The sequence below is a fragment of the Plodia interpunctella genome, chromosome 22, assembly GCF_027563975.2.
Source record: "Plodia interpunctella isolate USDA-ARS_2022_Savannah chromosome 22, ilPloInte3.2, whole genome shotgun sequence".
In the NCBI taxonomy this organism is placed as follows: Eukaryota; Metazoa; Arthropoda; class Insecta; order Lepidoptera; family Pyralidae; genus Plodia; species Plodia interpunctella.
Window position 1 is genome coordinate 6,832,953 of NC_071315.1, and position 27,429 is coordinate 6,860,381.

Below are 27,429 nucleotides of genomic sequence, written 5' to 3' on the forward strand. Positions count from 1 at the left end.
TCAGTAAGTCTACTAATTCCATGAGTTTAAATTAATAAACGATTTTGACTGCCCTAGTTGTGCCAAGTATAATACTGATACTACAGTAAAAAATAAACTAGAAAATAATAATTACAGAGCACAGGATAAAGGCTGATATATATAGAAAATAAAATACTTCATGGCTTTCTTATTCCTAAATGACTTTTACAACTAAGCATACCGCTTCAACGTTAACAAATGCTGAATGGAGCAGTAATTAATATCGTGAAGGAACTCACAAAATACTAATAGCACTTTCTGAGCCCAGCTGGATCGTTACGTCCATTTTGTTATTGGATTTTGCTGTTTTATTTTATACCAACTTTTAACCCATTTATTAGATTGTTCACGAGACCAGTCATTTTTTCAGGACGAAAGGTGTCCTTATCTGTACAAACTACATATTTCAAAAACATTGATAGAGTTATACAAACAAATAAACATACTTTCGCATTTTTTAACATTAGTTCTGACTTTCTGGTCCGTATCAGAATCTCCGGCCTTTTCCCTTAATTTACTTTTACAATCCACGTGTATAGGAATAAAAGCTATAATACAAACACGAGTCAGAAATCACATAGTCATATCTTGAAGCGAACTTATTGACGACATTAATGTTACAAATTAAAAACTAAATTTTCATGTCACTGTTTTGGTTATGTAAAGTAATACCTACCTGTTTCGAAACTTTGCACCAGTTCTAAATACTTCGGCTTAAACTTACCTGAAACAAAAAGGGTATAATTATAAGTTAGCATAAATTGTAAGACTGTGTTGACTGTGTGTTTTATAATAATTCACTGGAAACTGAAGCGACGTGAAAAATTTCAACTCTGTAAGACAAGCGAAAGTAGGTCATAACATGCAAGATTTGATTACAAGCAAACAATAATCGAAAAAAAAAACCGAGTTGCACTCCGGGATTGCCGGCAGAAGTGAAAACTTGAATATTAACGTTGTGCATTTTTGACATCTTACCAATTTTAGATCACGGGTCACGCGTCCTGACGCGAGTTTAACATTTTTTACCCATCACAAAAAGTGCACAACGCCGCTAAAGAAATTATCAAAAAAAAACATTTTCAGGTGAAACTAAATAAACGTTTGTATAGGTATTTAATAAATGCTTTATATCAAACATTTGAGCAGAATTTTATTCGGAATATATCATGATTTCAGAATCGATTCGATTCCTTTTCGCCTACCACAAATTGCGACGTTGCATTCTTATGTCTTGGATGAAAAGTTTCAGATATCAATTTAAATATACCACGGGACGCAATCTCAGGACGCGAAGCGAGAAATTGATACAGCCGCCATTTTGTTTCTGTGATTTTGTACTTGTCCTCATATATGCAGTGTTCTAGCTGTTGTCTACGGCTTTCGCGACAAATAAAATAATTCCATACTTCCTATACTAATATTATAACGATCAAATGTTTGTATTTTTGTTTGTAATAAATTAACTCATACTATTTGACCGATTTTGATGAAATTTGGCATAGAAATAGACGAAACCTTCAGGAGTAACATGTTGTATTGTATATATTTATTATTAAATAACTATTTTTATTATGATTTTACCCGAGCAAAATAATACATTTGATATTATTTTCAACGTATTTGGTTCCGCCCTAGAACATGACCAGAAGAAGAATGAGTTTGAGAGAACGTGAGTTTTTTGACGTCTCTCACAGAATCGAACCCCTGGTCCATATTCAGATTCAGATTATAGAGGCTTCATAATTACTCTCGAATATTTGTTAGTCCGTCAGAATACTCATAATGTCAGAATTTCAGAATAAATAACCGAAAATTTAGTTTAAAATTAATAACATTGCAAAGATCAAGATTATCTTAAAGTACGACTGTGTATCTCCCTTGCTAACTTCAAAACTTCAACTTTAATGAATTAAGCTGGGAATTTGAAAGGGTCGAGACTTTCTTGTGTTATGTTGGTATTATTAATTGGGTAGGGTAGGCTGTGGAAGGTTCGCGAAGTTAGGATTTCTGATCCTGATTGGTTTAATAGTTAAGTAATTTTAGCGAGCACACCAGCCAGTTCAAAATCGCTAAAGTTGTCGCCATGCTATTATCATCATCAGTTTTAGCTCCTATCTGGATATAAATACAGACGAAAAGTGCAACTTATACCGTTTAATAAACAAAAAATGCGGTCAAGTGCATGTCTTTCCTGCTTACTTGTAGTATGTACTTTCCAAAGTAGACGAAATTAAATTTGCGGTCGTATGCAATCATTTTGTATGAAACGGAATACGAATATAAGTTTGTATTTTTTGTGATCTAATTTTAAATTACTTATCTATTTTGAGACGTTGTCCTTTATTTATATTATATTAAATGAAATTTGTAATTCGGTTAATTTAGGACCTTAACTAAATGGTTATATTTTAATCCCGAAATTTCTGTAACAGAGGTCGAATGTTACATTATAATGTGTGTATTTTCGTTATAAGAACATCAAACAATGTGACCGTAATAACCGAACATTGAGATAACATAATTTGGCGAGAATCTGTTCAAGCGATATACAAACATACGTAATCCTGTTTGCAAACTCAATAATTTTTACTCCCTTATGATTGGCAGAGGTCCAGGAGTAAATGTGTTATTTAAATCGGTGTAACTTGTGGATGTTGAAACTGCACCTTTTCTAAATACAGTAACTTCATATGCTTTAGATTCTATCGAATCTAAATGTAGTTAGTAGTTTAAACTCTTAAAAGTTTAATCTATCTATATGCCAAATTTCATCACAACCGATCCAGTAATTTTTAAATAGTATAATCTATATTGTCAAAGACACACACACACGAACATACATGTAGAAAAACTTAGGAACAATGTTAGAATATTTCGAGTTTATTTTTTACAAACATATAAAATACATTCTGTTCTGATATAGATATTATGAAAAAATAGTTAACATGCATGTTTGGTTCACGTGTATGTCAAAACCATATTTTTACCTTTTCATCTTTCACCATAAACATATTTTTTTACTTGTAATTGTGAAATATGTTGATTAGTTAAGAGTACCTTACTTCTCTCTAATAAAAATACCACTTCACGTCTCACGCCGACGTACAGGCGTGAGACGTGAAGTGATGAGTTCATTCGGCCGAAATGGAATGGCCTCGATGGAGCACTAACTCGGATGGATAAGGGCGTGGGTTCAATTCCCGGTCGATTCCAGAATTTAAATAGATGCTTGAGTATTTTCAAAAAACATAATTTCTTTAATTATTTTTCATAATGTTTTAAGATCACTATAATTTTCAAAATTAGTATAGATATAAAAGTTTAATATCTTGAAAAATATTATATATAATTTATATATATACATATTTATATATATATATATATATATATATGGTTTAAAAACAATACCTCGCACATAATGTGGCCTTAATAAGCACAGGAGCATTTGATATATATATATCAAATTCGCAGTGCTCGCGGTCAATTTATCAACGCTGAGTATATTAGCGAAAAGGCGGGAAACGTGACAGTAATACTAAATGGCGGCGATACAAGATGGCGCCGATTTGTTAAGTTGCTCCTGTGCTTATTAAGGCCGCGTTATGCGCGAGGAATACCTCGCAAAAGCAATAGCTTTTTTAATTTGTTTTCGTTTGAATTACTATTTTTAGACAAGCCGATCAAGTTTATCTTTTTTTCACTATATTTTGGCACGACGTTATTAAAATATCATTAATATACTGCTAAGTAGGTAATACTATATTATAGATATTGGCTGCTGAAAATTGAATTACAATGAACATATTTTATTAGCTACAATATTTTTGTATTTTTGTAAATAACTCAACATAACAGTTTTCGTTAAAGATAGTCGACCGAGTAGCCGTCGCGAAAGGACGTCCCTTTAGCTCCGAACGCAAACAATAGACCGCGCAACCAGATGTTGAAAGTGTTTGCAGATGTTGAAAGTGTTTGTGACCGTACCTATACTCACTTCCAATTTAACCAAATATTTAACAAATCTATTATTAGTCCAAGCGTGTTCGGGTTCACTTAAATTAATAAATATTTAACACAAAAGTGCTATTGGCGATTTTAGAGCGTAGTGAATTAGTTTGAGATTTTAGTGTTACCTAAACATATAATTTATAAGTATCTAAACAAAACAGCTCCAATGCTGAAGACTTCGTAAGTGAACCTGCAGCCTGCCAACACTACACAAGCTGAAAAACACGGGTGAGAGCGTTCCATGTTATAAAATATCCCCCTTCATAAATATATCTTTACCTAGAGCTATATACTTAACCCATAACGTAAACAAACCCTTAGCGTAACAAGTTCTCCAAGTAGCCAACAAAAAAGCAACTATACTTCAAAGAAATAATCTGGTCCCACCGCTTGAATCCTGCAAGGCAGTGCCAAAATCAAATCCAAAATACACATTCGTCTTTACTTATGTATAGATGTACTGCTTTATTTGTTTGCCAGATTAAGTAAAATAAAACATGAACCTGTTCTAGTGTTGTAATTTAATAGTTCAAATATTATATAAAAGAAATAAATAGACAACGCGCGTTCGGGTTCACTTAAATACATAAATATTTAATACAAAAAAGTGCTATTGCCGTATTTAGAGCGTGGTGAATTTGTCTGAGTTTTAGAGTTACATGTAATACCAACAAGCCAACAAAAAGCAACTATATTTCAAAGAAATAATCTTGTCCCACTGCTTGAATACTACAAGGCAGTGCCAAAGTCAAATCCAAAATACACATTAGTCTTTATTTATGTATATATATATATATATATATATATATATATATATATATATATATATATATTATGTATTGTACTGTTTTATTTGTTTCCTAGACTAAGTAAAATAAAATATAACCTGTTTTTCCAAAGAAAACCTCAAAGCTATAAGATAAACAAAATGAAAGAATTCCGGTAGCAAATAAAGGCATCCCAGATAAAATTTAAGACAATTAAAAATATTTAAATCACAACACATAATATACTTCGATAACGAATATAAAACAAGATAAAAGAGTCTCGTCACGCTTATAACTCATATGGCACCTCAGATATTCCGCCAACATTTGTCTTAAATAACCTAATATTACATACTTATTCTATAACCCAACATTAGAACATACTGATAATTCCAAACAACATTCCTGCAACAACAAAAAAAAAGGCCCAATATAAAAATAAAAGATAAGAAATTAGAAAGACGCCATTGAAACCAGGAAACACAACAAACACAATAGCTAACACGTAGAACAAAAACAAATCCACAGCTGCAAGCCATAAATGAATAACATCGTCTGACTCGACGCAAACCATAAAACAAAGCAATTGATCCCTGAACAAAAAAAAGGCATGAAGGTTACAATTTATTACAAAATAGAAAGCTAGCAAAAAATATACCCTATTACGCAAACGACTCTATAGACAAAGAAACCCCGAGCATTATAAACCTTTATTACCTACCTAACAAACTCACCAAGTTGGCACAACCCAGAGATTTACATTCGACGTTATAATTTAATATTGGCATTAGGTACCACAAACCAAACTTCATAACATATTCAACTAAAACTAATACATTTTTCTCCACAGCTGCTTTAGAAATTAAGCTCTTTTTACAGCATAGAAATATGGAGATATACGCAGACACCATAACAAAAATCCCAGGTGATGGTAATTGTCTATATAGAGCAATCGCATACCAAATCAACGATCTGTTTGGCATTACATTCGACCATCTAGCAATCCGACGCGACTTAGCTAAGTACGTTGAGGATAATCAACACAACGATAACATACACCAAGCTATTAGGAGTAACCTAAATGACACACTAACAGATCTACAGACTCAAATCAACAAATACCTACAAGCTCAATATAAAGAAGGTACCTGGGGTGGGACTGATATATTGATAGCAGCAGCTGAATACTACAGCATCAACGTCAAGATCTTCCAAGGCTATCCGCTAAAAGAAACAATACAAATCAGCCCGAAAAATAATGACGCAGCAGGTTGCATAGGCCTAATATTTAATGGAAATCATTACGACTGCTTCAAGAACCATTTGGGCGCTTCTTCACTAAACCCCACACAAAAGACAGAAAGCTCAGGCGAATGCACCCCGGAAGAAATAACTGACGAAACCGGCTACAGACTAATAAGACCGAAGCCTCATTACACAACTATAAAACAAATAGACAACATCAATATCGCTACATGGAACGTAAGAGGCGCAGCGACCTTAAACAAAAAAGCAGACATTGACTCGATACTAGAAGATAAATTGATTCACATTGCATGCCTACAGGAAACCCACTTAAAAACAGGTTCTTACAAATCTAAACACTACCTCTGGTCTCTATGTGAAAACCGAAAAAGGGGATTAGCCATCCTAATCAGAAAAAATTGCGGTCTCACAATAAAATGGACAAAATCAAACACAAACAACATGGCAGCGCTAATCTACCTAGATAACCAAACTACACTATTTATAGTTAATACACATTTCTCAAACTCAACGTCAGCGGCAACAAATGATTTAGCCCGCCTCCGGCAACTAATAATCGGGAAACCAATAAATTCATACATTATAATAGTGGGCGACTTCAATGCACACGTCGGCTACCAGAACCCAAAGACACGGCATAATCCAAAACAAATAGGTAGAAACCTGCATCACAAAACTACAAACAACAACGGTGAAATCATGACAGATCTAATTAGAATGGGCAACCTCCGACTAGACACATCCTTTGGCCGCAATAGTTGTAAAACGACATACAGATCCGGCCGCAATATTTCACAAATCGACCACATTATGACCCAAGCTAAAACTCCACCATCATTTAACTATATAAAAGGCGAATACACGCCACTTTCGGACCATAAAATCATCTGGGGCAATCTAAGACCCTTAAATAGAAATACCAACAAGACCCACCAATTTAATACTCAAACAACAACACCCAAAAACAAGGAGCTAAACACATTTAAATATAAATCGCTAGACTATGAACTACTCCAAAGTAAAGGCACAAAAGAAAAATACCAAACGGAAGTAATTAAACTTTTAAATAAAAGACACCAGAACAAAAACAAAGCCAATCTTTCCTGGGAAGAAATAACAGGAACTATGAAAACTTCAGCCACGAAAATCCTGAAATTTTATCGGAAACATTCCAGAGAGTACAGGATAGCTCTAGCAAAACTACAAAAAGCAAAATGGTTGAAAAACCAACGGCCCTCTGACCCAATCCACCAAAAAATCCTGAAAGAGTGTAGATATCACCTACAAGCAATAGAGGTCGCCGAGGAGCAAGAAAAATATCGTGCATTTTTCAGTGATCTATCAACTAGACACCCCTCAGTAAGAATGAAATTCACATACGAATTCTATAGAAATCATAAGCAAACAGAAAGACGCCGACTAAAGCAGACTTTTATTCCTATGTCTAAATGGGAACAAGAACTGGCAAAAACAGAAGGACAAATCATAGAAGAATTGACAGGCGAAAACGCAAAAGAAGAACTAGGCGCGGAACCTACACTAGAAGAAATCGAAGAAATAATAAAAAAAATGCGCAATAAAACAGCCCCGGGAACAGACCAAGTTGTAACAGAATTATACAAAGCCAACCCAGAAGAGCTAAATTTAGAAATTTTAAACCACATTCGAACTGCATGGAATAAAAACATACTGCCATCCTCATGGACTCAGTCGTTTCAAGTGCCACTCCCTAAAAAAAACTAACCCGAAACAGGTAAATGACTACAGACGTATATCAATATGTAGTACGGGATACAGAATTTATGCAAACTTTTTACTAAAACGACTGGACGAAACAATTGAAACACTAGGCAATTACCAAGCCGCCTTTCTAAGTAATCGCTCCACGGATGACCACATGTTCACCTTACGTCGAATATTGGATGAAGAATGAAAAGCGGGTGAAAAATCTTTTGTTCTTTCGATCGACATAGAAGCAGCATTTGACACCGTGGATCACTCAGCCCTCAGAGATATAATCGCATCTAGAACAAATAAATCCATGACAAATCGAATCATAAAAGCCACTTTGAATGAATCTACATGCATTAAATGGTTCGGACAACAAACAAAATGGATAAAAAAAGGTAAGGGTGTCAAACAAGGCTGTCCCATATCACCCAGACTCTTCACAATAGTTATGGACGACGTCTTCAAAACACTAGCGGAAGAACTACCTTATATAAAACTAAATCAAGATGACAAAATTCAACTCCCAATTATTCTAGCCTTCGCGGACGACGTAATCATAATATCAAACGATATTCAACAATTAAACGAAATTTTCGTAAAGGCCACAAGTCTATTAAAGTCAGTAGGTCTTACAGTAAACGATACAAAAACGAAATTACTAGTTCGCGACCCACTAAACATAAATAACAGGAACTTTTTTGTACTGGGAGAAACTACTTTATCTCCCGTTAAAGAAATTAGGTATCTAGGGACCTACATCTCATCTGTACTGAACAGGAATGGTACAGTAAATGCCCGCTGCAAACAAGCGATCAAAAATTCGAAGACTCTACAAAAATTTATTAAGAGTTCCCGCATGCAAGGGAAAACAATAAAACTTCTTTACAAAATGGTGATAGAACCAACTATGACCTACGGCCTCAAATGCGCAGCACTAACAAAAGCGAATCGCTCAAAACTTAGAAGATACGAAAGAATGATTTTACGCGACATGCTAGACAATGCAGGCCCCGCACACATGTACAGCAAGATACACGACATTCTGGATGGAAAAACTATTACAAAAAGAATCAAATGCCTTCGAATGTGTTACTATGGACACATACTACGACGCAGAGACCCACATCTACTACACGCTGCATACAAACATGAAGCAAAAAATCGTAAAATAGGTCGACCTATTTATACCTGGAAAAATTCCCTACAACAGGACATGGAATACTATAAGAAAAGCCCTTCAGAGTGGATAGAGCTCGCAACAGACAAGAAAGAACTCATTTCAGGGGCTAGAGAAATATACAAAATGGACGAAACGGACAGCGAAATAGAAAACGACGAAACCATCACCAACACACACAACGAAGTCAGTGAGGAAAACGAAACACACCAACGCTCTCCTCCATCGAATAACCCGTCCTCCTAAATTCCAATATTGGCTACAGGCTGCATAGTCGGTTGATTGTGGTCGACCGGTTGCGGCTAGTCGACCGTCCTCTCCCATCCCAGAGCGTGTCACTCCTTATAAAACCGTGCCCCCTGGTGTGGGGTCGTGGGTCTGGGCTTGTGCGACGCCACCGCTTCCACCCAGCAAGGTAGCGGTCGCTGGGAGGCCAGCTAGGGAACGTCCTCTGATACCTCGTATTGACAGCAAAAATAAGCGAGCTCGACGCTGTTTTGTTGGCAAGGTGAAGCAAGTAGACGAAGGACGTATATTCCAGCGAACGTGACTTTGATGGATGGAAGCAGCGTCGCATAGGTACGGCCAACGGCCTGTATTCGGTTCGTCCGTTTCAGCTTCGAGCTGGCTGGGTGTGGTGCATATGTTCATGTTCATGTTCATAACTCAACATAACAGTTTTCGTTAAACAGTTTTGAAATTAAGGCCTCTTTCATACTTATTATCTTTTTCTCACTTGTAATACTTATCTTTTTAATATTGAGGAACTAAAAAGGTCAAGTTCAGAGAAAACGCTGTTATACAAAGTGATCGAGATAAGAAACAATTTCTGGTATATTTTTTCGAAAAAAAATATACCAGAAATTGGTTTCATCTATTAATTGTTAATTAATATTTTATACGGAAGATATTCGGCATTACTAATATAGTATAATAATTGTATTATGTACCTAGTTAATAAAGCTTTGAAGACTTAAGAATATTAAAATATAATATCGGTGTCGGATAGACAGAAGCGTTGATTCGATTCTCGCTCGATTTCAGATTATTTTTTATCTCGTGTTTATTTCCAAAATCAGTCAAAAAGCATGTGTGATATGTAAAACAAAACCATTTAAGAATATTATGTTTAATTACTAAAGTATCAAAGGTTATAAGGTTTAATTACTAAAGTATTAAAGGTCTGCAAATAATAAATAATATAATAAAATAAATTAATTTTATTATATTTTTTATTATTTTCAGATTATTTTTTATCTAATTTTAGGAAAATAATTCAAAATATTAATTTGTGACGTGATCTCTGCTTATCCTCGTCTCTTTCTATGATCGAGCGAGCGAGCTGTCAATATTTAAAATTGCTATTTTATCAACCGTTTTAACTTCAAAAAGCAGTTAATAAGTCATTCAAATCTTTGTTAAACGTCTTCGAATTTCTCTCAAGTCATTCTTAGTTAATTAAAGATATGTATTTAAGACATAGCCTGTCTTTTACGAAGGTTAATATAAAGCTAAAAATACCCCGAACATGATATTATACTAATGACATGAAGAATCGTCCAAAATTCTCGAATAAACCTTTTCAGGACATAGGGCCATTGTCTGAAGTTCGCGTTCTGTATGACAGAGGGCGCTTGCTTCGAGGTCACGGGTGAGTGATGAAAGAACAAGAAGTTCGTTGTTAGGAACATTCCAGATCATTCCAGAACATTCCTGAATAAATACATATTATGTTTGCATTGGCATCCCTGGTATTAAAAAAATATATCGTTATTGAGTATCTGTCGATATTTTACTTTAAATTGCGCTTTCATTCGATTAGGAGCAAGGTGTAAATTCAAGGTTATTAAGTTTATAAGTTTAAATGGCAAGTAGTCGATTGTTTTAGATATATTTTTAATGTAATGTTATGAATAAAGAAATCTACAAGTACCATCGATTAATTCAGCCGCCTATTCCGTTACATGGTGACCCTGCCCGACGCATCGCTACTACACTACACTCTCATCCTATTCCAGGTGGAGGACGATGGAAAACCCGGGAAGATTTCGCTGTGATTTTTCGAACGGCTACCTGTCTGATGTTTTAACCCTCTTTGGTAATGTTATTATTGCCTATTTAGCTGCCAATGTTATGTATTCTTTAGTCACATCATACGACATCCAGGTTAGAATATGGAGTGGTCGTACTCTAAGGCGCAAACCACATGTTGCAAGTTCCACATAACATCCTCCATTGCCCAATTTACAAACAATATCCTTTGCAACAATAGCCCTAAATAAAAACCCACATAAAAACAACTTTACGCGAGCACGTCGGGGTCTAAGTACTTATTGTTCCGAACCCGTTTATCGTTAAAGTATTTGGGACCCAAAAATCCCAAACAATAGTTCAAGCTGCAATATTGAAAAACTACCTACGACCGGTGTGTAAAACATTGAGTATACAGATACATGATCATTATAGACTTTATCTTCTGCTAGCCATGGTCCATCATGCCACGGATATCACGAGCGATGCTTGCTTTGTGGCCTGATCATGTTATTTGCACCTTTCAAACCGCAACTCATGCAATCACTGCTGTGTTGCGGCTGAAGTGCAAATAAAAAACGCAAACTCGGCCGTAAAACAGCAAGTTTCACTCAAGTGGGAATGAGACAGTCGTAGTTAGAATAGCAGACTCATGATGGCTTGATGTCGTCAAAGATGATATGGGTAATGGCGTAATAACCAAGGCAGCCGTCGACCGCGCGAAGTGGAGACGAAAAAGTGGGAAAGCAACTGGGAATATGCTCATATATGATAGAGAGATGCAGACGATTGCTAAAGTGGAAACTATTGGGCGGAAAACTACCCACCAGGAAGACTAGAAATGTCATGGAAAGAGGATATCAAAAAGATACCTGGCAGCGACCGGATTTCATCATTCAAGATACAAACAAACAATATTGAAAAGTGGCGGGAACTGAAGGAGGTCTACACGAAAAAGAAGAAGAAGAAAATATCATAATATTCAAAATGCGTAGAGAACTCGTTGAAGATTCTGTACTATATGTTATTTGAGCCATGTCGCGTCGGTGGGTTAGAAAATTGGTAAGAGCGAACAACAGATTGGAAAACGTATAGATAGTGCGTGATGTAGAGAAATATGTAAGTGTCTATTTGACAACTGTCACTTACCGGACACTTTGAAGTTTAGGTGTGATTGGCGGGTAAACTCTATGTGAGGTAGGTAAAGTATTTTATTTATTTATTATTAGTATTTTTTACAAAGCAGACAAACAGATGCAAAATGTTGATAGCAAAATCAGGTTATCCCACGCCCGTTGCCTATTTTGTGGCCAAGAGTCATCCACTTCTTCTCCCCTTCGAATACAAAACTCCTACTGCCTGCTGCCTGCTACTGTACATGTCCTCTCAACCTATCGCCGGTTGACTGTAAGAGATCCCTACATGGGATAAGTCCGCTGTTGTACAATGTATCTTTCTTGTATTAATTTTGATTAATGTACTTATTTTCGTGCAATAAACTTATTACAAACAAACAAACAAAAACAAAAAATATGAAAAAAAAAATAGTTGCAAATAAAGCCAGATTTAATCCAAGGAAATTACTTTATTTGAATTAGCACCGTCACTAATACCGTTGTTTTGTTACAGACACATGTCGCTACGTAAACTGAGACAAGTAAAAATTTAATTTGTCTAGCAATACTTAAACTTCGCAGCTTTATAGCTCCGAAAGCTTAAACTGTCAATGTACAGAAAGCTTAGGCAAGATACTGAAACTTACTATGTTAGCGCAAAAGTTAACCCAGCTTTGGCAAGTCTGCGCATAAGTTAAGTTTCCAACATGTCAAATCTACATAATATATTCTGGAATAATGGATTTTACTTTAGAATATTGTGACATTTGTAATTGAAATATAAAAATGCTTGGCAGCTGAGAGGCAACAAAACTTTCCCAAAAGACAGTTGACGACAGAAAGGCAGTCGTAAAACCACAGTCGAATCTGTAACATTGTAAAATTCATTTGTATAGTGTATATCTCTTAAGATATTCTAATTTCACCAAGGCTTTCCCCTTATAGACTTTCTATTATAAGCCTATCTACCGTTCATGGGTGTTTCCCAGAGGGTTTGACCACTCTCATTACAATTTTTCATATTTTAACAAAGACAAGAATTAGTTTTACTATTTCACTTTAAAATAAATAAACTGTACTGTATGGTAATGACATTAGTTTATGAATGATTGGTTTTGGAATTTATTCCCATGGAATTAATCTGCTAATTCCATGATTATTCCTTCTTCAAGAAAATTTGTTGATCGTAATGACAGCGCGTCCGCAGTGGTCGAAACGCTCTGAATACCACCCTCACGTCGAAAGCAAAAACTAAAACCGTGAGTACCTTAGATATTTATGCAATAAATAAGAAAAATAAGCGGGGTCCAAGCCGTGTACACGAAGTAACAAAGGTAGCATTCCGCATTCGATCCAAATTGCATGACGGGTCGTAAAAAACTAGTTTTACGTTCAACGTGACTTCGAAATTCGTGGATTTTTACATTATTTACTGTGCATCAGGGACGTAAATCTATGTTTGTGGGGACGTGGGCACGCGATCAGATCTAGCAGGATGTGTAGTCTCCTACTAGATACTCCTTATACTATAATATAGTGTAATATAGTATAGTATAGTGTATAATATAGTATAGTATAGTGTATAATATAGTATAGTGTATAATATAGTATACACAACTAAAATTATAAATGCGAAAATATTTTTGTTTGTTACCACTTCACGCTTTATCTACTCAACCAAGTTTCTTAAAATTAAGTATACATATAACTGATCGAGCGAGCGAAGCGAACAAGGTCTAACATTCTACTTTGGGCAAAAATACATTTTTTGTATGTATGTATCGTATGTATGTTTGTAACGCGATAACTTACGAATCGTTGATCCGATTTTTATAAAATTTAAAAAGTATGTAGGATATGCCAATAGATTTTTTAAGTTCGTGGGACATCGAAATCGGTTCAGTCGTTTTTGAAATATTCACAATTTCGTAAAAAAAATTGTGTTCACCAGGTCTAAGTCCGCGACGAACAACTAGTTTCAAGTACGGGGTAACTTTAATCCCAGAAAAATAAATGCTTCCGTGGGAAATATACGCGAGCGGAGCTGCGTGTGAAAGCTAGTAATATGATAATGATAGGAATACCCCCATGATACTGTAACCGCAGCTGCACCTCTCTCCATTTCAGAGCTGGCGTGTTAACAATATTCATGTTTGCGCTTCAAATATTAATCCGAACCTTCGCGGAATTGCTGACAAGCCATTTTTTTTAATATACGATCAACTGAAGCTCAGACTGTATAGACAAATGTATATCAAGCCCACAAAAACTCCACCGTCGAAGTGTAAAACGAATATCCGAAAAAAATGCGGACAACCGAAAAGTTACCGACCAATATTATTCATGAGGAGGGAGCCGTTAAATTATTTGGAATCAGAGGGCCTGCATTATTACATGTGTGTGTGTCTGAGGGCCCACTTCTTGAAATTCTATGAAATTATGCTAGAGATACTTTTGGATGGAGGCAGACGAGGGCCCAAACCTTTTCTCTTTTTTAACCGTCCTCAAAAAAGAATTTACAGCTGTTTTGTTTTCGTATGCATTTGTTACATATGTGTTGATTTCTCCACGTTATTTTTTGTCCTTTTTTCACGTCAAAGCTGGAGACAGGCTACTATTGCTGGCGGAGTCACGGGCAACAGCTTGTAACTCAGGTAAAAAATACATTGCTTAAAAGTTGTTTCAAGTATTATGTTAGTATATCAGTTTTTTTTTAGAGTTATCTTCTTATTTTCATTTGTTATGCTAACACTAGTATCAGATTTTATTAAAGTCGCTTAAAGGCGTTTGACACGGCTTGTACGACCTCCACCGTTCTAGAGGTACTAAGTAGTCGCATAAACACTAATAAACTAATATCATTGCACACTAACACCGCTCACTATGCGCCGACCAACCGCGCCGTGTCACGGCTCAACGCCTCGCTTCTCCTCATCTGCCTAACGTTAGGTTAAATAGTTTCATTAGTATGTGTTAAGTTTTTGTCTAGTACGTAGTTACGAGTGGTGCTTTGCTCACAGCATGTGTTCGGCAAATGTGCTGTGTGTAGTTTAACTAAAAAGTGATGAAGAGTATTTATACCAATTTTCAGCTTTTTAATTCTGAAATTTGTATTTAAGTAATCTTTCACCCTCCTTTTCAAAGGGGTTGAGAGTTAATTTTCGGAAAAATCTGAAACGCGTACTCATTAATTTTTTGTAACCAAAATCCAAATTTTCAAGTCACTAACTTAACGATGTAGAACTTTCATATAAAAGTTTTTACCCCTTTCACCCCCTTCTGGGTAGATATTCCAAAAATCCTCTCTTAGTGCTCACCTACACTGCCCAGGGAACCTACATCCCAAATTTCAGCTTCCTACGCCCAGTAGTTTCGTCTGTACGTTGTCTGTCAGTCAGTCAGTCACTCAGAAGAGTTTTATATTATATAGAGAGATAAATAAATTACGTTTTGCTTCACCGTAAGCAAGTAGTTTATAAAAAAATACATAATCGCTGCGTAAAATGAAGAAATTTCGTTACGAAGTGCACCTGAGTAGTACTCGAGATTATCTTCTATATAGCAAATGATTATTTTATTCTGTACAAGTTCGTCATTGTCTTCCGAACACAATAGAAGCCGGATTCAGAAATTCCACAAACATATCAACAATGAAATGTTTTCAATAGTTACTTTTTGGCTGATTTGTGAGTGAACATAGACATCGCGAACACAATACTTTTTTCCAATATTGTAAATATTTCAAAATCGACTGAACCGTTTGTTATGCCCCACGAACATAAAAATTAAAATTCTATTGGCATTTCCTACATACCTTTTAAATTTCATCGAAATCGGTCCAACGGTTCGAAAGTGATCGCGTTACAAAATTAAACAAAATAAAATCATTAAACTTATATCACAAGACAACCCATAACACAAGTCTAGAACTTACTTTAGGGCTAGCTCAATCTATGTAAATTTGTTCAAATATATTTATTTATTTTATCAAAATAGTGATTATCTGAACGAGATATATAGGTATACTGTTTGATTCAGATTTATTTATTGCAAATTATCAATTTAAAAATTAAATTTCACGATTGTAATGTACCTAGATACATATTAATGTAATGTACCTGTAAGTGGATTTGTAATTAATTTATTGATAGCTGTTAGCTGAAGTGCGTACAAATGAAGATTTACAGTAAATTCACCCATTGATTAAATCTAGACCCACATAATCCTATATCACTTTGAAAATACGATCTAATAACATATTGTACATTGACAAAAATAATAAAAGAAGTGAGGTTTATAAAATCACCAAGAATTGGAACATATATACGGACTCAGCCTCACTTGAACCAGTCATTTTTGACCTTGTGGCTTGGTTGACGTTGATGTAAACCAGCGCATCGCTGACGTCTAGACGAAATGACATACTCTGTGTTTTTTTGCGCACGTTAAACTTAACGTCCATATTGATGGTGCAATGCATTCTTAGTATGTTCTCTCGGCACGCGCACACAAATAAACCACATTATATTCTGATTGAGCAATTGTTATTAATCGCTGAAAGTGTGGCTCCAACATTACCTCCTCAGGTTTTATGCTCAAGACTGTAATAACTCCAGAAAAGAGGATTTAATTGGACAGCCGGGAAGGCATTCGATTCCCGACTCGAATAAAATATGTACACTGGATTCAAAATGTTCCTGGCCGTAAAATTACTTCTTTCGTTGTGCCGGCGGAAAAAAAAAGGTAAAAATTAAAAAAAAAATGTTGGCATCATGTTCATAGCTTAATTTTCGTGTAGGATTTGCATTGACCTAAAACCAAACAATGCAATAATGTATGCCGATTCTGCAAATAGACAAAAATATTCGTCTGGTAGCTATTTTATTGCATTAAGCAGTTTCTTTTGTGTATTCATTTTAATGCTTTATTGTACCTTTTTGTAGTTCGCAATAAAAGTAGGCCATTATGATTTGTTTGATTTTCAATGACAATGACTTGACGATCTCGGTGGCGCAGTGGTAAAGTGCTTGCCTTTGAACCGAGAGGTCCCGGGTTCGATCCCCGGTAGGGTCATGATGGAAAATGATATTTTTCTAATTTTCCCGTATATATGTATTAGTTATAACATATAGTATCGTGGAGTTAGTATCCCATAACACAAGTCTCAAACTTACTTTGGGGCTAGCTCAATCTGTGTGATTTGTCCGTATATATTTATTTATTTATTTATCTAGGAAACCATTAGGTTTCCTAGATAAATTGTATAGCCAAGTCCTGTACATCCTTACGGATTGATACAGGTTACTAAGTTTGTACAGTATAAAAAGCAAGAACACTATATTTTCTCAACCGACAAGATAGCTATGAGCAAATATTTTTCGAAAACAAAGTGAAAATAATATTGTTCGGGGCTTAAGGAAGTGATAGGGAGAATTTTTGTGAGCGTCGTGTTGTTTTAAGGAAAATCCCTGAAATTGTAACAGAAAATGTCGCGAACAAAGCTATATTCGATCATGAGCACGTCTGTGGTTTTTTAACCCCCGACGTAAAAAAGAGGGGTGTTATATATAGTTTAACGTGTTTGTCTGTGTATCTGTCTGTGGCATCGTAGCTCCCAAACGGATAAACCGATTCTCGTTTAGGTTTTTGTGTCATAGACAATTTCATCCCGAGTGTTCTTAACCATGTTTCATGAAAATCAATTCATTCGTTCAAAAGTTGTAGCGAAATGAATATTAAAGTCGGGTTTTTTTAATTTGTCTAGCAAATAAACTTGTTGACTAAGAAATATTATTTCAATTTAAAATTACAGTAATACCAACTTAGCTACGTTCACGATCAGAATACTTTAGAAATTCTTCAAAAGAATTTTATTGTGAAATAAAAACGGCGGTGTTTTGTTTTGCTAAAACCTTGAGAGTTATTGAAAATGCTGACAAAGTTTTGTACAGAAGTGTTAAAAGAAAGCCTCAGCAGTCGCTTAGGTACTCGTATATACTCGTGCAAAACAATCCCTTTTACAAATTGACCTTCTTTTTCAAAATACTTTCGAACATTACAAGTTGTTTAAACTTTTTCTCTTCAAAAATTAAACTTTTAAAATTATTTTACTTTGATTTAAAAAAGTGATCCATTTTACACAGCAACTTCACATCTTTATTTAGTTTTCACCTGTCCCGATGTTGGTCTGTCTGTAATACAATAATGCAAGTTAAATGTTAACTGCTTGCCCTGCAGATATGAAATTTTCCACGTCATAGGATAAGCATGACTTGAAGAAAATAAATCATCTAAAACCGGCTACACATTATCACTGAACATTGCGTAGATTATATGGGTGCTTTTATTTACCGCTATAAAAAATTATCAATGTATGCCGCATCCGCCAAATTCGGCGGACTAGTCGGCGAGCCAAAACATCCAATTTTACACTAAGTATATCAAAATAGTAAAAGCGTTAACAGCCTAAGTGATTGAGGGTTTGACAAAGTGACCTCGCTGGGATTCAATAAAATGGAGTGTAGGCGTCAGCTAAAGGTTACACAAAAATAACATGAAGCGAGATGGATGGGAGTGAATGGACTGAGGATCGATTGAAAGCCTAGCCTTATACTGTGTAGATATAAATATCTCATTTATTTATTCAAAGTTTGTTTACTATTATGGTACGAAGGGCGGACGAGAATTACGTAGAGAACAAATATCTGGTGTACCGCTCCCGCCTGGCCCCGGCAGAAGTGACAAATCCAAAAAATGCTGGAACACAAGAGAGAGAAAAAAATACGTATCATACACAAAACTATACTTAATAACATTTTAATAACTTCACAATCACCTGTTACTCCGCATCAGCAACCGGCCGACTAGCGACGAGCGTAAAGGATTCATTTAAGCGTTTATTTGTTCAAACATTATCAATATTATATTAAACAGCACGCTACGGGTCCGTGTTACAATATTATTTATAATAATAATAATAATATATTAAGACAGTTGTACACAGATTGAGCTAGCCCCAAAGTAAGTTCGAGACTTGTGTTATGGGATACTAACTCAAATACTATATTTTATAACAAATACATATATAGATGAACATCCAAGACCCGGGCCGATCAGTAAAAGATCATTTTCCATCATGACCCGACCGGGGATCGAACCCGGGACCTCTCAGTTCAGTGGCAAGAACCTTGCCACTGCACCACCGAGGTCGTCATGTTTATGTAACATGGAACCAGATCTAATTACAGAACCTCCTAAAATAATAATGAAAATATTCAGACGTCGCTTTTTATATCACCACCTCAGCCTAGACTAGTATATCTTGGTCTATGGTCGGGTGAATGAACTCAGCATTTACTGTATTTTGTTTGTCTCACTGAGATATTGGCTAAGATTCAGTTGCATCAGTCAACTTTAAGCTGCGCAGAAAAACGCAAGGTATGCCATTTTATTTTGCAGGAGATCATACCGCCATTACTTTCCGCCGTTTCACAGATATGAGGCGATTGCTAGGAAATATTCTTTATTTTTGTCTACAATCCTAGTTTTATGATAGACAGATATTTATACATATTGTACGTACATGGTAGATTTTAATAATCAAGATTGTGAGAGACTGGTGTCTGAACTAAGCAGAGCTTGTATCTCAAATATGTATGGACTCAATATATTATATATTCAGTATATTATATTACACTTAATAAAATTCAAACATTCAATATCTTATGTATTGTACAGTGAATTTAAATTCATAATAATAAATTTCGTTCATAAAATATCGTAGCACCGCTACGACGGATCGTAGCGCTGCAGCTACAAGTGCTACGACTCTACGAGGTTGAGTCAGAGCACTGCTCCGTTGCTCAGCCTTGCTCTGTTGTTGACGTCTGTCGACATACAACGCATAGATTGTATGGAGATTCGACGTACATCGACGCTTGTCAATGTCAATGGAAAACAACGGAGCACAATGGAGCGACACGATACAACGTAGCAATGTAACTGTATCTTATATGCCAGCCTATCGGCGAACTCAGACAGACGCCAACACGATTGCATGAACATTGCTTAGTTTGTATGAAAGCATTTATTTACCTCAATGAAAAACCAGTAATGTATAACGAATCCGTAAAATTTTGGCAAAATATAGTGCCGTGCCGTGTATCGCCTTACGAGCCACTACAATATATCGTGATTTGAGCTCTAAAAAAATAGTGAAAGAACTTAAGTGGCTCGTCGCCAATATTGTGCGAGAGTGCTCTAAGTTCCGACGGTCGTTTGGCAAAACTTTTTCTGACCATCAATATTGAGAAGGAAATTATTTAGTTCTGTCATTGTTTTTTGTTTCATCTTTCTGTGTCAAAATTCACATTGTTAATGTGATTAGTTAATAAAATTAATTTTGAAAATTTGGCAGTGATTTTACGACTGCCTGACGTCCACCCTGTTTCGATATAATGTTATTGCTTTTCAGCTATTATACCTAAATATCTTTTAGCGTCCATACAACATTCACAAGATTCACTCCATATGGAATGGAACCATTTTAAGACGCAGCGAACGAACGTAATATTCGCATTTATCTACCTCAAATTTGAGAGATCGATTTTATTGTTTGACACAAACAATTAGAACAAGAAATTCAGGTCGTTCATAATTTCATCGTTATTATATTATCGAGTGAATGTATGTTTATGCCCAGTACTGCATCGACATTCGAATCAGTTTCTGTTTGTGCCTCGAAACAGAATTTGGCGAAATTTAAATGCTATTTGCTCTAATTCGTTTGGTTGCATTGGTTGTAACGTGCGCGTTTACGAGGAACGCCAGGTATGGGAAGCTGGTAGATAAGCCTGGTATCATTAAAGCACAAAGGGAAAAACGTATACATTATAACAATCCTAACTAATATTATGAATGAGAAAGTAATTTTTGTTTGTTACTTTGTCACCTCTTCACGCTCTATCTATTCTACCAGTCTTCTTGAAATTTTGAATACATGTAGTTTAAATTATGGAGAAGAACATAGGGTATCTTACATTCCGGAAAAATAACAGATCCCGTGGAAAATTTGCGCAAGTGAAGCCGCGGGCAACATATGGCAACGTGGTCAACCTCCGTGGTTCACAACACAAGCGCTTGCTTGTCTGCTGTTTTTATTCTCGTTCATCCATCTATATGTCTCAATGTTCCATTTAATGTGTGGTACTATGTGCCCTTCTAACAGGGCTACATACAATGCTTTCGCGAGGGATTAGTCTTCACAAATTTAAACATCAGTGTCGTTTTATTGTGGCAAACAGCCTTGCAGACTACGTGACGGTAAGTGGTCACAGCCCATGGACATCTGCAACACCAGGGATATTACACAAGAGCCGCCTATTTCGTAGTCAAGTGTTTTTGTCACGGTACCCAGTAATTACATTTACTCTAACCCTTCTAACCTGAACACACGTCATCAGTCTGGCGGCAGACAGATGAGAGTGAGGTATGCAGATAGTCTTTGTATCAAGGTCTACCTCTTGGAGTTTATTACGTACCTGAGAGCCAGGTAGCGTTGAGCGGGTTGTAGTGGTGCTGTATGACGTCACGCAGCGTGGCCCTCCTCCCCCGCAGCCGACCCCCGTCCCCGCCCGGCGTCAGCAGCGCTATGCTGAACACGATGAGTCCCAGCACTGCAGCTATCACGAGCAGGGCTATGAGGATCCCGCGCCAGTTGCGCTGCGTCGGTGTGGCCGCTGCCAGCTCCTGAAAAGGAAGGAAGGTTAGGTTATTTTAGGTTTTGTGAATAAAAAAAATATTCAAGTAACTAGGACACGAAATGTGTATTTTTTTAAATAAAAATGTCGTTTTCGACACATTCTATTATTGTCGTCGGAGAAATCTTGTTTCAGTCAACGCATGAAAACGTATGACATCCACGGGAGCCACAATTTTAAACCATGGCGTTTTTATTATACCTTTTTTATGTTGTTTAATAAATAGCTCTTCATCATTTAAGTATATGATATGGAGTGATCCTATTCCAGGTACCAAACCACACGCACTATTATCTTTGTCATAATATTACTGTACGGATTTTCATGGGGTTTTCACCAATAGGAATAGGTAGTATGATTCCTGAGAAAGATATAGGTGTACAATTTACAAAATTTGGTGACTATGTTATGAAACAGTGAAGGGAGTATCCTCATAAGTTTCCAAAGGGATTCCAACGCCCTGGTCTAATTCACACTTGCCGTCAGTCGCGCGTCCCTGGTCGCTAACGAGCCATTTCTGTGAGTGACAGCTCAATTATCACGAGTACTATAGCCGTCAGACAGAAAAATGACACATCAGATATTTTTTTCGAAAATCAATCGATCGGAATCACTCTATTTAAACCCCCGATGACAGAAGGAGAGATATGTATCTGTATGTCTGTCCGTGGCATCATGGAAGATGAATAAATTTTGACCAAGTTTATTTTATTTCAAAGATAATTTAATCGATAGTGTTCTTAGCTTGTTTGGAAAATGTGTGTTCGTTTGGCGACGCGATGCAAGCGACGTCGGAGTCGGGGGTTAATTTTTTAATTTAGTTTTTATTGCTGATTTTTAATATGTATGTAACATACGATGGGAATCCCATACATAAAACGAATAAAAGATAAATGGATGAACGAGAGGCATAAAAGTGAGAGGTAGCAGGAAAGAGACAAAGTGAGAAAAGGACATTGTAAAAATATTCTAAATATTTTTTCTAAATTATGTAATCTATAAAAAAAATGTCATTGACGTCTTTTTTCTAGATAGATATAATCTTGATCTGGAGATATAATCTTGGAAATGGTGACCACCAATTATCTAGACTGTCAAATTAGATACCGATTTGAATTTCAAAACAAAAATAGAAAATAAATTCAAGGAATGTCTTTTGGTGAATCATTATTTGAAATCATTTTTCTTTTCTTCTGACTTTTTTAAAATTCTTGTGATAGAAATATGACTACATAACGAAGAAATAAAAATAAGAATAAAAAGACATTGGATAATAAATTATATATATATATATATATATATATATATATATTAGGACAAATCACACAGATTGAGCTAGCCCCAAAGTAAGTTCGAGACTTGTGTTATGGGATACTGACTCAACGATACTATATTTTATAACAAATACATATATAGATAAACATCCAAGACCCGGGCCAATCAGAAAAAGATCATTTTCCATCATGACCCGACCGGGGATCGAACCCGGGACCTCTCGGTTCAGAGGCAAGCACTTTACCACTGCGCCAACGAGGTTGTCAAAATGGGATTTAAAGGGCGCTCCTTGTCACGTTTCATCTTTGGAGACGTTGATATTTATTTTAACCGACTTACAAAAAAGGTTTTAAAATATTTGGTATATCTTTTGTTTCTTTTCGAGTGTATCAATTGCTACTTCAGATTCTTACTAGAGTCAGACCATAGACAAAAGAAGTCAGACGTTATTCAAGTCGCCAAGTCTTGTGAAAAGTAATCATATACACACCAGTGAACCGAAACTATCAACTTGTTCCCTCACGATGTTTTCCTTCACTAGAAGCAAGTGGTCTATGAAAACTACTATACATGAGTCAGATTGGTATACAAACTGATGTAGCACTAGTAGGATTCAAACCAGAGACCTCTAAATCACAGTCTTAACCACTTGACCACCACCGTTCAATATAAAATGTATTCGTACAGAGTTGTCGCCGGCAGCTGTTGTGAAATATTACGATAAAAGCGATTCACAGCGCACTCATTAATTTAGGAGAAAAACATTATAACATAAATCATTTGTTATTTATTATACTAGTGGCCCGAGCAAATCTAGAATGAAAAGTAAAGAAAACAAGACTATATACTTGTCCCTGTGTATTTTAGGATGTAACTCCTCATAAATGGCGAAAATATATAGTTTATTTTTATACAAACTTTCACCCCTTCTTGCGCAGAGTTTTCAGCTTTATTCGTACCAAATATCATCAAAACAGTCTTACACGAAATACAGATAAAAATACCGAATATGGAGTACGGATTAATCACAAAAATTAATCTTAAGGAAGTCAAATATAAAATGAATAAAAAAAGTTGCACAATGCGAATATCTTGTAAAGATTGACTGGTCCTGACTTTTTCAATAGTACACCGACATAAGAATGAACTCAGCTCCACAAAATTCCTAACCCTTTTCATCTCTTGAAACCCATACGAATCAGCTTTTGTGTGCCTTTCTATAGGAGCTTTTCAAATGAAAAAACTCTTCTGATTTATCTGAATGGCTATCTACAATAACATCGTCTGTACGTCATTACCAAAACATGAAGAATTAAATTTTCAAAAAGGAAAGTAATATATGTACTTCATCCTTCGTTTATCATTAAGGCACAAATCCATTGCTTAGCGAGCATCCGTTTTTTATTCCGGCTATACATATTGTATTGTTATAATAATATCATTTATCCAGTATGGCATAATTTATTAAGATTTTTTTGTACAAACTGATCTTGCTTGCTTGATAAGAAATCAAGCAAAATATCAGTTCGAGAAAACATGAAAGTCGACTACGTTGGCACGGACACATAACGAGACGAGACGAAGACCAGCCAATGAGGTAGGTTCTCATTATAACCGAAAGGAACAAAGCCACCTGGTTGTCCAAATATACAAAAAGAGATGGAATGATGAAATGGAATCAGAGAGATCATGTGCGTGTGGTCTGAGGGCCCACCTCTTGAAATTCTATGAAATTATGCTTGGGATTTAGTGAACATTCCATAAGAATTGTGAAAGTTGGAATTAGATTTTTTGAAAGCCACATAAGCGAATTACGATGTTTTACGAAAGGCCCTCTCAGTCCTCATAGTGTCGTTTGAGGGCCCACCTGTATCTCAAAAACTATACATGCTACAGATCTTGTAGCATATAACGCCTGATAAAAAAACCGTGTTGTAAACGGTCGAGGAGATCTCTCGTTTGAAGCCGATCCGGGCTGCACCAACAGGTCATGCTTATCATAATTGTAACTGGTACGTGGTAGATTTCAACTCTGTAGGTCGCGACGTGGGAAATTTCAACTCAATTGAAAGTAGGATAGTTTAACTTGCAAGGTTTGATTACAGACAACGGGACAGGTGAAATTAAATAAAAGCTTATAAAACTAAAGATTGGTAAAAATGTGACGGTGGCGCTAGTGTGCGGCTCAAAAAAAAATCAAAATTATTTATTAAATTTAGGATGATATACATAACTTATTAACGTCAAAAAATTACTTAAACTAAGTCTACTGCAGAGTTCCAAAGCGCCGGTGAAGAAGAAGCGGCGCAACAAACTTCACCGCAGCCTTTTCTCCAAGGACGTCAATTAACAAATATAGGTCTTATACATATATTAAATATTAGGAGGACGAATTTACATCATTATTAAAAATGTCAAAATGGGAATGAATAAATAAAATAAAAAAAGTTTTATTTCCAATAAAATTATTGAAAATTGTCAAGAAAAAAAAAATTAAATAAAAAGCTAAATATACAGCGGCTACAAATGGCTAAATACGGCTTCGGGGATACGAGTAGTGGATTTACAGTCTAAATCTTTACACGTGTGTTAGTAGTTACACTGGAAGATTTAAGCGCGTAACCCCCACTTGTTGACACACTGTATTGTGTAAACAGTAATATTGAGTGTCTTGACGTGACTCGCCTAGTGAATATTATCTGTGCAGATAAATTAATTACGTGGAAAGCCATAGTGTATACAAAATAACTGTAGAAGTATATATGGCTTGAATTACAGGTAGATTGTAGTTTGGTTATGTATGTAAGTACATAAACCAAATCAAATATAGTTTTAGTAAAAAGAACTTAATAATACATTACCAAAGTTGCTCTTCTTAGGGTGAATATGCAGTTTGGTCTTACAGTGTGCTAAAATTGAATACCAACTGTGAATAGACAAGTTTAATTGTTAGACAAACTAAAATCCCCCCGACTTTCAATAATCATTTCGCTACAACTTTTAAACGGCTGAACCGATTTTGATCAAACATATCTAAGAACCACCGCATAAAAATTAGCTATCAATTAAAAAAACTGCATGTAAATATGCTTACCCTTTGTTGAGCTAAGGTACCACGTACACAGACAGACAGACACACTTAGCGGTCAAACTTATAACACCGCTCTTTTTGCGTCGAGGTTTGAAAAACATTCCCAAAGAATGAAGGTTTGTCGGAGCCGAATCCACAACTAGAAAATATTATTAAAAACAAATTTTAATTAAATTTCATTTCAATGTTCGTAATATAAAGTTTTATTTGAAACGTGCACACCGGACTTCGGGCGTCATATACGAGATTGCAACCACGAACGCGAGAATGAGGGGACAATTTTTCGGAATAATCTCACATAACAAAATCCAGGAGCACCACTCTGTATATTTAAAGCGAATATCGATTAGGGAGGCGCCGGGAGTGGGCTGAGGGAGCGCGGGGCTAATAATAGACCATCACCCACCAATATCCCAAATTGTGTGTTATATTATGTGATTACTTTGACAAGTACTTAACCGAGAGACAGCACGGCTTTGTTAAGGGCAGATCTACCTGTACTAATCTTGTTGAATTTACTGATGAGCTAACTAAATCTATTGATAATCAAAAGGAAACAGATGTAGTCTATACAGATTTTAGCAAAGCCTTCGACAAAGTCCCACATAACGTCGTACTAGAAAAGTTAAGCATGTATGGATTCAGCGGAAATGTACTCAAATTTTTTGAAGCGTATCTGTCTAACAGGTCATTTTATGTTGTAGTAAACGGATTTGTCTCATCACAGTACATCTCTTCTTCAGGTGTTCCTCAAGGGTCTATTTTAGGTCCCATTATCTTCACAATATTCGTTAACGATCTTCCATCCCAGTTTCTAAATTGTTCATCGTTTATGTTTGCTGATGACCTAAAACTTGCCAAAGAGATAAACTCCGTCGACGACAGCTCACTCTTTCAAAAAGACATAGACGCCCTATGTCAATGGTGTTCTAAAAATGGAATGCACTTGAATGCCAGTAAATGCTGTTTGATTAAGTTTACACGTAAACAGAACATCCATAAGACGGAATATCATATCAACGGAAATAAAATACAGGAAGTCGAAGTTGTCAGAGACTTGGGAATATTACTAGACAAAAAACTTACTTACGTTCCCCATATTAATTCTGTGATAAAACGAGCTTCCCAAATGCTGGGCTTCGTAATTAGAAATGGCAAAGTTTTTCGCAAACCGGCAACTAAATGT

At 35.8% G+C, this 27,429-nt stretch overlaps 1 protein-coding gene across 11 annotated transcripts in view; it reads right to left on the reverse strand.

Annotated features, from left to right (window-relative positions):
- Window positions 1-27,429, reverse strand: part of LOC128679593 (uncharacterized protein) — a 243,131-nt gene that overhangs the window by 42,307 nt on the left and 173,395 nt on the right. For all 11 annotated transcript variants that reach the window (XM_053761945.1, XM_053761946.2, XM_053761937.1 and 8 more), the window contains one exon: window positions 21,659-21,866. In XM_053761945.1, the coding sequence (XP_053617920.1) occupies window positions 21,659-21,866 (208 nt within the window). The remainder of the gene's footprint in view (window positions 1-21,658; window positions 21,867-27,429) is intronic.